The 13346-nt window shown below is 33.3% G+C and overlaps 1 protein-coding gene across 7 annotated transcripts in view; it reads right to left on the reverse strand.

Annotated features, from left to right (window-relative positions):
• Eip63E (cyclin dependent kinase Eip63E) overlaps window positions 1-13346 on the reverse strand; it is a 573562-nt gene that overhangs the window by 502497 nt on the left and 57719 nt on the right. For all 7 annotated transcript variants that reach the window (XM_085960003.1, XM_085960000.1, XM_085960006.1 and 4 more), the window contains one exon: window positions 3533-3619. In XM_085960003.1, coding sequence (XP_085816129.1) covers window positions 3533-3619 — 87 coding nt within the window. The remainder of the gene's footprint in view (window positions 1-3532; window positions 3620-13346) is intronic.

Here is a 13346-nt window from a genome sequence, read left to right on the forward strand (position 1 = left end):
AAAAGCTTTACTGTGCTACAAAACTAATTGTGTACTAAATTGTAGTGTGATTTTCCACGCGATTAGAAAATAACAAAGACCTTTTAAAGAAAGTTCACACTAGTGATCAATATTAATAACAAGTTATGTTCAGTTAAGAGTACATAGGTACCTACTATAATTAATTATTGTGGCAATGGCCGCCGCAGATCGAAAACATTGTTCACGTAAAAAATGTTCTTGGTTCATCGTTATATCGTGATTATTATGACGATATTATAGAATATGAAAAAAAGTTTCATTCGGTATTCTAAACCAGTGCTCCCCAACCTTTTTATACCTAGAGACCGATAAAAATTAGAAAAATATTTCAGGTAGGTAGGTACCTACTTACCGTTTACGCAGAAAAACATTTTATCAATATAATATTATCTAGTATGTTGTTTATTAGTTTAAAATCTGTACATAACAGGCATCATATTATTATAACAGTCTGATTGCGAATAGGTACAAAAAAGGACGAACACGCGCATAAGATATCTATAGCTGAGGTGCATCAAGGTCGTTATCTGCACAAGGTGAGTTCTCCCCTTATTTTAAAATCATATTATCTAATACAATGTATTGCATTTTCCAAAATTTAAGTAGGTACATACTTAAAATAATTACTATATAATTGTTGATTTTTGTTAAACATTTCATTACCTAGACGTTTTTAATTTGATTCCAAAATAATATGAATATTATTAAACTGAATAAAAAAAACCTTACATATTTCAAAGAAATGAATCAAACGTCTCACCACACGTTGCAAGCGGCGCCCAACTGTTGAATATTTCGATAATGCTGTCATCTCACCATGAACGATAAATACTGAGAATCGCTGATGCAACTTTTAATGATACATACCTCCATACTATTATTAGAATAAATATATCTTTAAAATATTATAATTCGCGGTGCGGCATTTGATTTTAAACTAAAAATAATTCGAATACGGCGGGGAAATATCATTGTTACTTTGTATGGCAGTCAATATTATATACAAAGGGGTTAATAACCACAGCCCCCTTTGTTTTGCTAGTAATTGACATTATTTTTTTATAACCTATATATAAACACAAACATTCAAATGTGGACGTATATTTTTTATTGAGTTTATTCACCGCATTTTGCGATACGCACTAATGCGAGCACGACCACGACCAGAGTCATTGCAGCCACCGATGTTCATCATTTAATTTTATATAATCGTGGTATTCAAGAGTCAGTATTCTATAAGCTGGCGTGCGGTCCCCCCCCCCCCCGCTTCAGCATTTAGCACTGCATTGCCTCTCGCACCTTCCCATTGAAAACTTGCAACAGTCAAACGCGATGGCACAATGCTTTCCATCCGCAAACGACGTGACGTGAACGCCAGCTTATAGAATACAGACTCTAGATATGCGTTTTAAGTGCGTGATGAATATCACGATTGCATATTGAAATCATCGGTGGCCGCAATGACCATGATCGTGGACGTGGACGTATGTGTGCGTGCGTAGCGTGTGGCCGCGCGGCTTGAGCGTTGGACTATAGCGCCCAGGTTCGAATCCTGGGTCTGGCAAGTACACATATTGTTTTTCAATTTGTGTGTGAGTCAGGTTATGGGCCTAATAGGTTGAGCAAGTGGCTGACATCCATTTCTCACAAACAAACCTCTACTCTGTGGAGGCCCATATGATCCTATTAGGATCGGACATGGTCGAGAAAAAAGCATTTTATTATATACTTACACATATACCTAGGTATTTTTATATACATATAACACCCCCCTTAATTCGTCAGACACAAAGCGTATAACTTTGTAATAAAATGTATGGTATTCGTCGATTTTGTACACGAGCAATCAATAGTCTCATTTTGTTTAAATTTAAATTTTATTTAATCACACCTTCATGTTTTATCATTCACACGCTCGCGTCCAATTCGATCTGATTTTATTTAGTTTTCCTTTACTGTTTATAATGTATTCATAGCGACACGGTATAAATTACAAATGAAACACACGAAAATAAACACCAACACAAAATCCAATTCCACTGTTAGGCTAAAAAAATCATTCACTGGCAGAGCATCAACCCACCGTAGGGTCTTCCGGATCAGCCTGGTGACTGCCAGGAAGTCGTCCAGGAAATATCCTCTTCGATTGTTCCTAACAAATTTCCTACTACTAAACTCTTGACAGCACTAATGGATTATTGGACGCACGATATTAAATTCAATGTTAAAAGACCATCATAAAATAAGAAATAAAGAAAACTTTTTTTCAATTCTGTCTCTTGTCGTTCAGATTATTTCAAAGATGGCCGCAATTTTCCAGAAGTAATAAGAAAAAATTATGGGCAAAGAGAGGCTTTCAAAACTTAATTAAACTTTATTCGACTCTTCCAAAGTTCAAACCAATTTGCGGCGTTCAAAAAAATCTTTTTACTTATCGAAGAATATACAGCGCAAACCTATATAATTTTATTAAAAAATAAGAAGTAGATAATGGTTTGCCTAATCTATTTAGACAGAATTTTACGACCAAAACTAAACGTGCAAAAGTCTACATTCTACATTTTCGCAGCAATCATTCCTCTTCGAACTATGCAGATATCCTAATCATTTCCATTTAAGGCTTTAAGTAAACATCATTACATCGCATCCCTTGTTCTGTTCCCTTATTCAATTATTCCGTTTTTTGTTCTTCGCCTTCTGGTTAAAATTAATTGATTAAACGCATGTTGAAATGCTTAGTAGATACACGAATTACGACAATTAGAATTTTCGTTAATACATACTTGATGTATATTTTTTTTTATTTTACAACGTTTTTATTAGCTCGTATTCTAGTTTGTCCGGTGGTTGTTTGTCCAGTACAAATCTTCCAATCGATTTTGAACTAACTTCCCGACTAGCTAGACATTTGAAACTTTTAGAATATATATGAACACGATGCCAGTGCATTCTTTTAATACTTTTAGCCACCTTTAAACAGAATTGAATTCATTTTCAGTTAATTCTGTTTTGTATGGAAAGTTATTTCAGAAAAATCCGTAAAAAGTAAAAGACTATTATTGGTTGCTAAGGAGGTGGTCCTAGCAACTAAATTATTAATATATACGTGCGTTTACTATGGAAATCAAAATGAAATGTCAAATTGACATTTCAGTATTCTATATTTGTTTTTTATTTACTTCATATCAAGTACAAGTTTGAGCATATTGAGCATAATAATTCAACAGAAAATTCAAAAACGTTGTATAAAAAAGGTTCTTTATATCTTGTAATTATTTCTCTTTGATTTCATTCCACTCACAAAACAAAGCATGTGATCGCATTGGGATTAGGGATGTATCTTGGCGCAGCTTTTTCATAATAGTAATTATTATCCCAACATTTCATAATAAAGAACCAGATGCATTGCAAGATAAAATGGGACAGGAACCTGGAACGTGGTGTTTTTATATGACTGTAACTCTTTACAGTGTAGATTAGGTTAATAGATAAAAAATATTTGGTTACTTACATAATCTACCAAAACTGAGCGATAACCGCTTTTTGAGTTTCTGCATTTTACTCATGGCACCTCCTTTCTTTTCTCGCATTGTTACTCCTGCAACAAAAATAAAATATACAAATTATTAATACACATACTTGCAATCAACATATTATTACACATCAGTGGCGAATACTCCATACTAGGCTACCATTAGCCTACTACTACTTACCTACTTATCTTTAATTGCATATATTAACTAATTTAAACAATAACTTCATTATTTTATATTCATAAAACAAATACAAATTTGCTAACGACATCTGTGTGTGGGTACGTATTATAAATTAATTATCCGTTTGCCTAACCAAACCAACATGCACATGACACAGATACAATCAAAAAAGACTACAAGTGATTTCTAACATTTAACGCATACAACACATACATACGATTACACAAATATTAAATAAAACATACACCCACACACAATACAAAAACCAGTGTCATAGATACTATCACGTGACCTGAGGCTGTGGGTATTTTAGCCTAACGTGCTTACAGCGCTGTAATTTTTGTAAATAACTATGTTTCTACAATATGGTTTATACTAAATGGTTTCGCAGTCAAAATGCTCAGCTATAGTGACATTAGAATTTTTTATCTCGAGTTCTATTCTAACATACTGAATAAAATGATCAAAATTCAAGTTCTAAAACTATAGCTGTCATAGGACTTTTTTTCAGTTACCTATCACAGTCTACCTTCAACAGGCACCCTTCGCCACTGTTACACATTATACCTTTCGAATAATGAGCAATAATTTTCATTGATATTTACAGAAGTCCCGGTATTCTGATGAGTACTGTTACATTCCCAAATGGTCCCTATTTGGGGATGTCTCTGTGAATCTGGAGAGGCCCAAATCGATATCAAACCAACAAATAATGGGCTAATTACGAAAATAAGTATTAATAAACCGGCAACGTTGTATGTGGTTGCCGGCGAAATTTCATATTGGGGAACTCCGCATTGTGTTGGTTCGCAAACGGCCGTTTTTGTTTTGTTTGGCCGCGGCAGAACGAGGCCGGCTACCAGACAGAAAACACTGTTTGCTCGCGCTACGTATAAAATAAATTATATAAAATGTAGTAATCTAGTATAAATTAACATCAAATAAACTCGTCGTTTCCATCATTATTCCGGTGTGTTAATTGTCCACCTTCAAGTCCTAAAATCCAGACGAAAAACCATACTAAAAATAAAAGTGACAGCTTGCTATTCACTTACGAAAATGGAGGGAAGTGAAATTTTGAAAACAAATTACAAAAAATAATAGGGCTAACATTTTTATTGCAAAACGTATGTAGGTGCACATTCCAATTATGATATTATATCACATAAATTTGAAACTGTATTTTGGAGGAAAGTGAAATTTTGAAAACAAATTACAGAAAATAATAGGGCTAACATTTTTATTGCAAAACGTATGTAGGTACACATTCCAATTATGATATTATATCACATAAATTTGAAACTGTATTATAACGAGATAATAAGCAATATTTATTCTTAGCGCATTGCCTTATTTTGATTATTACATTTTATCGACCGCCGAGCCGTTCAATATTCGACAATAGGATTCAATGTTTGCCTACAGTTACTCACAAGAGCGATAAAATTATCTCCCATGCAATTAGATATTAAATTTATTTCCATATCAGTGATTTCCTAATTAATATTATTCACTTACTTGACTTCCTACATTAATTTATCAAATTCACAAAAAAAAACTAATAAAATTACCAACACGTACACATAAGTACTATTAGTGAATCAATTATTTAATCAGAAATTATTTAATTCAGAAAAAATTAACAATTAGATGCATGTAAACTATACACAATTAGATAATACTGACTTAAAAAATATATTCAACTGCCTTGCATTAAAAAAACATTGTAAGACCGGACAAAAGGACCCCTGTGTCGTTTCGGAAACGTTTTTTAATGGTACTCGTCGGAGTTTCGAATACCAAATAAACTCAATCTTCCGGTCGTATGTACCCGAATTTAAAAATTAAAGATTCGAACCACATGCTGCGGATATAAGTGGGTACCTACTTGATGCAAATGGCTACACGTATTATTACGTGATGACGCGGTGAGATGCCCAACCCAACCCCTGAACAGGTAGCACATAGCACCTGTCACGTTCAAATTAATTTGATTTCAGAAATAAAAATACCTTGCGAACATTGTTTACTTTGATCTTAAGGCCAATTGAACCGCGTTATACACTGTGGCAGCTTTAAACTCGTCGAGGCCCGAACCAATGATAGGTTTGCACAGGAATATACCACCATTGAGTGTAACAAACACAGCAATAGTTTTATTATCATATTTCTTTACACTGTATCTTATTTGTATACTTGAGTAACTTTAATTGATTTTTTTACACTTGGCTTGTGAAAATGCGGATATTTTAAATATACATATGCACTCATGTGCTTCGTGTGACAGCGCCACTACTTACGTATTTCAGGATAGAGTTACCCTCTTGCTTTCATTATCAATTCTTGTTGGAAAGTACTTTTATATTAATTAAAATAAAATATTATACTACTTCCATCCTTCCAACCAATGGCGCAAAATTGAGCATCCAATATTTTTTTTTAAATGTAGTTAGATATGTTTTGAAATGAATGTGGAACACATGATAACAATTATTTTAATTTACCTATTTATTTCGGGCTATATAAAATTAGTGCCAATAATAATAATAGTTCAAAAAAAAATTCTCATAATCATCATAAAAACTAACGCATTGACTGTAACATCAATAAAATTTCTATGTAGTTCGGTTATCAGTTGACAATCTCCTGTTAGCGATAGTGCTCATAGAACGCGTCGAGCGGGCGAAGTCGGCGAATGCAGTGTTTATTCATAACCATAATCACACGTCTCTTCCCGCGCATTACCCTTCACCTATGTAATAAGCGGCTCAAGCAGCACAAAATAATTATTTTTACAGTGTCTCATAACAAAGCAATAAAAATATTATATTATTTCGGGGCTTGTAATTAATATTTACGACGACATTATTCAACCAGCGAAATATAGGATACGGAACAAAGAGTTCCCTGTTATTAAATAATTGCTTTTCGCCCGTCGATCGACGACGCCTCGAGCAGCGTAATTTTGGTAGCCGTGTTCAATGAATGGACTTCTTTGTATTTTCATTAAATCGTATCGCCGAGAAGCGAAAAACGGTGACTCATGCGGCAAGCGGGGCGCAAGGCATCGTCAAGTCCAGTGGGCGCTGGCGTATTTGATTACGTTGTATTTTTGATAATTTACGCGCCACTTGTAGAAATTTTGCGCGAGCGCCGCACTCGCTGCGTCAATGGGCTTTATGCCTTAAGCTGACGAAACTGGTCATGATGGTATTTAAATTAGGCAGAATACGTATTATATATTGCGTTTTATTTTAATACATAAACTATCAGCTTTACATTACAATCAATATCATTCTTCAATTTAATTCTAGTTTCACACAATATACCTACTTAGTGTATTGTACATTAATATTGACATTCGAATTGAGTACACTTTTGTTACTTTACAAAGAGATGTGTGACTGGCTATTCATATTATTGAGTATGGTGACTGATAAAGTAAAGTAAAAGCGATCGGGAAGCACATAAAAGATGTCATTAAGGCTATACCTCAGCTGATGCATGGTCTAAAAAGATCGTGACTAGGCGATGCGCGGAATGCGGGTCGCGGGTGCAAATGACGGAAGCCGAACGAAATATAATTTGTCATAAAAGTTCAACATGCGTCCTTTTTATGTTATGTTTATTATTATATTCGTAATAATAATAGTATATTCATTGACATGTTTTTTTTTTTTAAGTACATACGTAAAGTTTTTTAGTCATCTTTACACGATTTAAGAAAATTTTCATCCGACGCCATGACAAAATGAATCGACGTGCAGACGCCTCGACTATCGCTCTCCGAATGACAAAGCGGCCGTAATTTCGTTCTACATACAGTTGAAAATTATTTGCCGTTTCACTTATGTACGCTCTTAAAGGTAACGCGAATCGGTCGGTGGGTAATCCATTTGAAAGCTCTGGAACCGAAGTCAAACCCTTTTTAAACAGATTGGGTAAATAGAAAATCCAACATTCAATTTTAAACTTTATGCGACATCGTATGAATTAAAACGTGCAGTTAATTATATGTTTTAGCGAAAGCTAGAGTTTTAATGTGTCAAGTATTGGAACCGTGCAATACTTATATGTAGTACCAAAGCTGATCGTATAGTATGTAACTAGAAGTGCAACTAGTTAGTAATTACTGAGGTTTGAACCATTACAATACAAGTGCACCGGTGACCCAGTTGGATAAATCGAGTTCAAAGTTAAATAATATACTATTATAATGTCTACATAACTATTCTCGACAAATACTTGTTCTCAAATGATTCTTTATTAATGTTTCAAAAAATATATACCTATATTAATATGTATTGTCACCGATTGTGCCCGCGCCCAAATAACCACAAGACGTTGAGTTTTTTGGCTCCGTGCAGGCGTCCCCCACCAGCCGTCAAATATTGTATTGAGCGGAGGCCGTTATACCTACACTAGGTATGTCCATAGGATATATTCGATTGTTAGGAATAAAATGGTTATTTATCTTTTCATACAAAGCAGTTGCATTGTTGATTCTTGTTCCATTTTTAATATGTATATGGTGATATGAAAACTGCTAGATCATTTTTTAATTACATTATCAATATTTGAACTCGTTTAACCCTCGGCACCTCAATTAATTTTTAATTTACTGAGCAAATAATTTCTACATATAAAAAATATACTATAAATAACACATGTTTCCTTCTACGGTGAGTATCACTAAGACAATGCCAAAATAAATGAAAATATTATACTATTGTTTTCACAGTAGGTACTTACATATGGCATCGTAATTGAAAAGATATAAGCATGTTATTGGATTATAATATCTCATGGATATGGTGTATATGTATAACACGTCATTACTATTTTCATAGAAACCGTATATTTTGGCTTGACTTGTTCTCTTTCGAACATTAAATAGTAATAAACAATAATAGAAAACAGTTATTTTATAAATGCAAATATAACTTTGAAGTCTATTTGATTTACTAATAATAACAAGATAAAAAGAACTTTTTCTATACCTACCACGTTTTTAAATTTTCTGTTGAATCATATAAACTTGACAATTCTATGTATTAATAAATACTTTTTTTGTACTTCATAGAAATACTGAATAACTATTGAATACTGAAATGTCATTTTGACATTTCATATTGATTCCCATAGTAACGCACGTATATATTAATAATTTTGTTGCTAGGACCCCCTTAGCAACCAATAATAGTGTTTTGCTTTTTATGAATTTTTTCCGAACAGAATTAACTGAAAATGAATTCAATTCTGCTTAAAGATGACTAAAAGTATTTAAAAAAAATGCATTGTCGTGTTCTGATATATTCAAAAAGTTTCAAATGTCTAGCTAGTCGGGAAGTTAGTTAAAAATCTTCAATCGTCCAATACAAATCTTGGACAACAAGAATACGAGCTAATAAAAATGTGGTAAAAATAGCAACTTGTTCACATATTGTGTTCATTCAATCTCTAGCAGTCAGCACCTTACTTATATTATCAATGGTGTAACAAAGGCTCATTCGTTTTAAAAAAGACGATTTTTCGACATTTGAATTTTTCCGGTTATGTCATTTTTTTCTGAACAATAAATAAATGCGTCAGTATTTAATATAGAAACATCAGAAAAAAATACTTATGACGACCGTAATCTCAATTATTATGAGAGTTTCTTGTTCGTGTTAACATAATCACTCTTTGAGAAGTATGTGAGGGAGCGGGGGGGGGGGCAGTAATTGATACTGAGAGGTAAGTAAGACAACATGTGAACGGATGCACAGAAACGTGTGCAAGATGTCATCATAACATTAGAAAACAAATTGTCGTTATTTGGAAATAACACCGGTGTGTCATTAAAACGGTAGATTTTATATACAACTAAGTACAATGTGACAGTTTCTTGCTTTGTACACCTAGTTAAATGGTTGTTCAATAACGAAGACTCCTTACCTTAATAAAAATAAATTGAACACACCCGGATCCTCTTTTTGCACGGGGGATACGTTACAAAGACTACCGTGCAAAGCAAAACCGTGTAAAAAAGATAAGGTACCCATACAAAAATGGTAGATAAATTCATTAGATCAACTCAAATACGAAATTCTTGAACTCAAAAATAAATCGATTTTATTTATTATTTATACATAAAAATATATAGTTTTCGAATTAAATCAAATTTAGCAGAGAGAAATATATCCATTCAGTGTCACCACTTGACAATAAACGTGCCTGTTTACTGGGAATGGGACGATTTGACACCGCGAACTGGCCTCCGCCGATTGGCCTCCGGTAATTGGCCGCCGGTACAATCGGACGCCGGCCCAATTGGACGCCGACCCAATTCGACGCCGACCCAATTGGCCTCCGGGAGGATTGGACGCCGCATAGTTGAATTAAATGCGCAAAGGAATAGACGTACGTTACGATTTGTTGGAGTAAGTAAGCAAGTCAGTTTAATATGCTTCTATCTTCTCAGTAGTTGTACCTTATACATTTCGCGCTTGACACATTTTTAATATAGATTGAGAATAATTATTATGCCTTATGATGTTTATTAAAAGAAAATAAGTCTTCTCTCGCTAAAACTTAAAGATGTGCATAATCAATTAATTTATTGTCTATACACGGGTACTTATTTATATTTACAACAAATATTAAAAATAATGTTAGATGTTAGAATGAAAATTAACTTATATTTCAGCGTTTTATCGACTTAATATTTATAATAAAGCTTAAACATATATATTATTATGCATAAATGCGTATTTTAGGATAGTATGAAATTAAAAACAAAATATTTAGTAAGTTATCTGCTAAGTATAAATGTTTCAGTAGTTTGATTGATAAACTATGTACTGGGTGCTGGATGAAATCCCGAAGGCCGAAATCCCGAATGGCCGAAATCCCGAAAAATAAAAAAATACAAACATCAAAAATTGCGCAATTTTTGCAAGAGAGACAAAAACCCAGTTTTTTGTGGAAATATAAAAAAATGTAAAATACACACATCAATAATTGCGCAATCGTGCGCGCAATTTTTGTGAGAGAGACAAATCTCATTTTTGCGGAAAATGGGTTTTCCGATTGCGCAATTTTTTTCAGGAGAGACCATTTTATAGAACGAATGCATTTTGTGTCTCTTGCAAAAATTGCGCAATTTGCGATTGCGCAATTATTGATGTTTGTATTATTTTTATTTTTCGGGATTTCGGCCTTCGGGATTTCGTCCCAGTACCTTCCCAGTACCTAAGTAGCTTATCAATCAAACTACTGAAACATTTATACTTAGCAGATAACTTACTTAATATTTTGTTTTTAATTTCATACTATCTTAAAATACGCATTTATGCATAATAATATACATGTTTAAGCTTTATTATAATATTAAGTCGATAAAATGCTGAAATATAATGTAATTTTCATTCTAACATCTAACATTATTTTTAATATTTGTTGTAAATATAAATAAGTACCCGTGTATAGACAATTAATTAATTGATTATGCACATCTTTAAGTTTTAGCGAGGGAAGACTTATTTTCTTTTAATAAACATCATAAGGCATAATAATTATTCTCAATCTATATTAAAAATGTGTCAAGTGCGAAATGTATAAGGTACAATTACTGAGAAGATAGAAGCATATTAAACTGACTTGCTTACTTACTCCAACAAATCGTAACGTACGTCTATTCCTTTGCGCATTTAATTCAACTGTGCGGCGTCCAATCCTCCCGGAGGCCAATTGGGTCGGTGTCGAATTGGGTCGGCGTCCAATTAGGCCGGCGTCCGATTGTACCGGCGGCCAATTACCGGAGGCCAATCGGCGGAGGCCAGTTCGCGGTGCCAAATCGTCCTAGACCCCTGTTTACTGCTGTTTTCCGCTGGCGAAAAATCACTCTCATCGCTAGAAATATTTAATGACGCTGACGCCGAAGCACGCAGCACGTCTCTCGTATCGAACCCGAAGTGACTGACTAGTGGGGCCATGTATGTACGTACCTATGTATATCTGGGCGGCATCCGGTGACAACATATGTATGCACCAGTAGCGTGCGGTCCATTGCAACGCAATTTTTTGATAAATATGTACATACATACATACGTATTTTTATTCTTTTTAGTTCTTTTAAACCGTGTTAATAACAAATAACTATATTATAAATAAACTGAGTGTGAATGAAGTTTGATTTATACACATGAGTAAGTTGCCGATTCATTTTATTTTTTCACATAAATTATTAAAAATGAGAAAGATTGGAAAAAACAATGCTTTGCACTTTTAACAAAGTAATTCCACCATGATATCATACGTTTTACGGCAGTTTTATATTTGGCTGACTAATTAGATTTATGAAACGGAAAGGCCATAAGTACGCCATGATTATTTGCTTTACTATTTTAAATCTCGCTAATACATTCATTATGTCTTTACTATCAGAAACAGCAATCTCATTTTAAATTCACATTATTATTTATATTTCAATATTATTTACTCCATTAAACTTGTGTATTTCCAAGATTGAACGTATACAATGTTAACAATAAATGTCTTAAATAGTATAAATTATACTAGATTTATTTTTGACCAATTTTATCAATGTTATTTGAAAATATTAAATTTTTATATTAACAGTGGAATAAATGCCAATCCCGGGACCCGTCCCGGGATCCCGGGATTGTCAAATTGTGATCCCGAAATCCCGGGATCAGAATTTTGGCTCGGGATTGGATTCCCTGTTGTGACTATCTACCTACGGATGCATTGCGCCGCATATCTGTGCGTTCAAATGCTAGAATATCATGACATCCACTAGCAAATTATCATAAGAAATCTGCAAATTGCACTAAAGTTTGAAAGTTTTTTCATTGTTGGTTGATCTTTAAGCAAATAAAAAATAAGATTATTTCAAAAAAACGTTTTTCTACCCCGTTAAGTAAATTATAGATAAAACAATTTTAATTAGGTTTATCTCTTATAGGTTCAGGATATAATTAAATTTTAAAAACTAACCAACATCGATTTTCTAATTTCTACTATATTATACAACTTTGACTCAGATGAATTGATACATACAAGTCACAAGGCCGTATTAGATAAGCTGCGACACTAAACCGTGATGTCTGATGGTATTGCTAGGCATTGCTTAACTTTAAATGCAATGCAGTAACATGATCATGATGAAACTGAAGATTTCGTTCATATTAATAGAATAGTAGAAACTGTTAAAATTAATTGTTATTACCATAATGAATAATAATTTAAAATATTAATAAATTAGAGTTGGCACTTTCCATAATTGAATTTATAGAGATAGTGATCATACAAAATATTCTGCGGAATGACGAAACCATAGGTTTTTTAAGTAATTCTCAGCGGATTGTACTATTTAAGTCAGTTAACGATTCGTTAAATAGAAATATTATTACTACCTAGGTTAAAGTTACAGTGCTCTTGTTTTTTTCTTTATCTAAAAATTAAATAGGTGACGAGTGTTACATTACAATTTGCAATCATTACAGCGGTTCACACTATGAGTATGGTTTACCAAAACGGGTCAAATAAATTATAATTTGACAGATTAACTTCGTGACACAATGATAATTGGCATAATCATTATAA

Source organism: Rhyacophila brunnea, unplaced genomic scaffold (assembly GCF_057557595.1).
Source record: "Rhyacophila brunnea isolate RB1 unplaced genomic scaffold, BYU_Rbru_1.0 scaffold_9, whole genome shotgun sequence".
In the NCBI taxonomy this organism is placed as follows: Eukaryota; Metazoa; Arthropoda; class Insecta; order Trichoptera; family Rhyacophilidae; genus Rhyacophila; species Rhyacophila brunnea.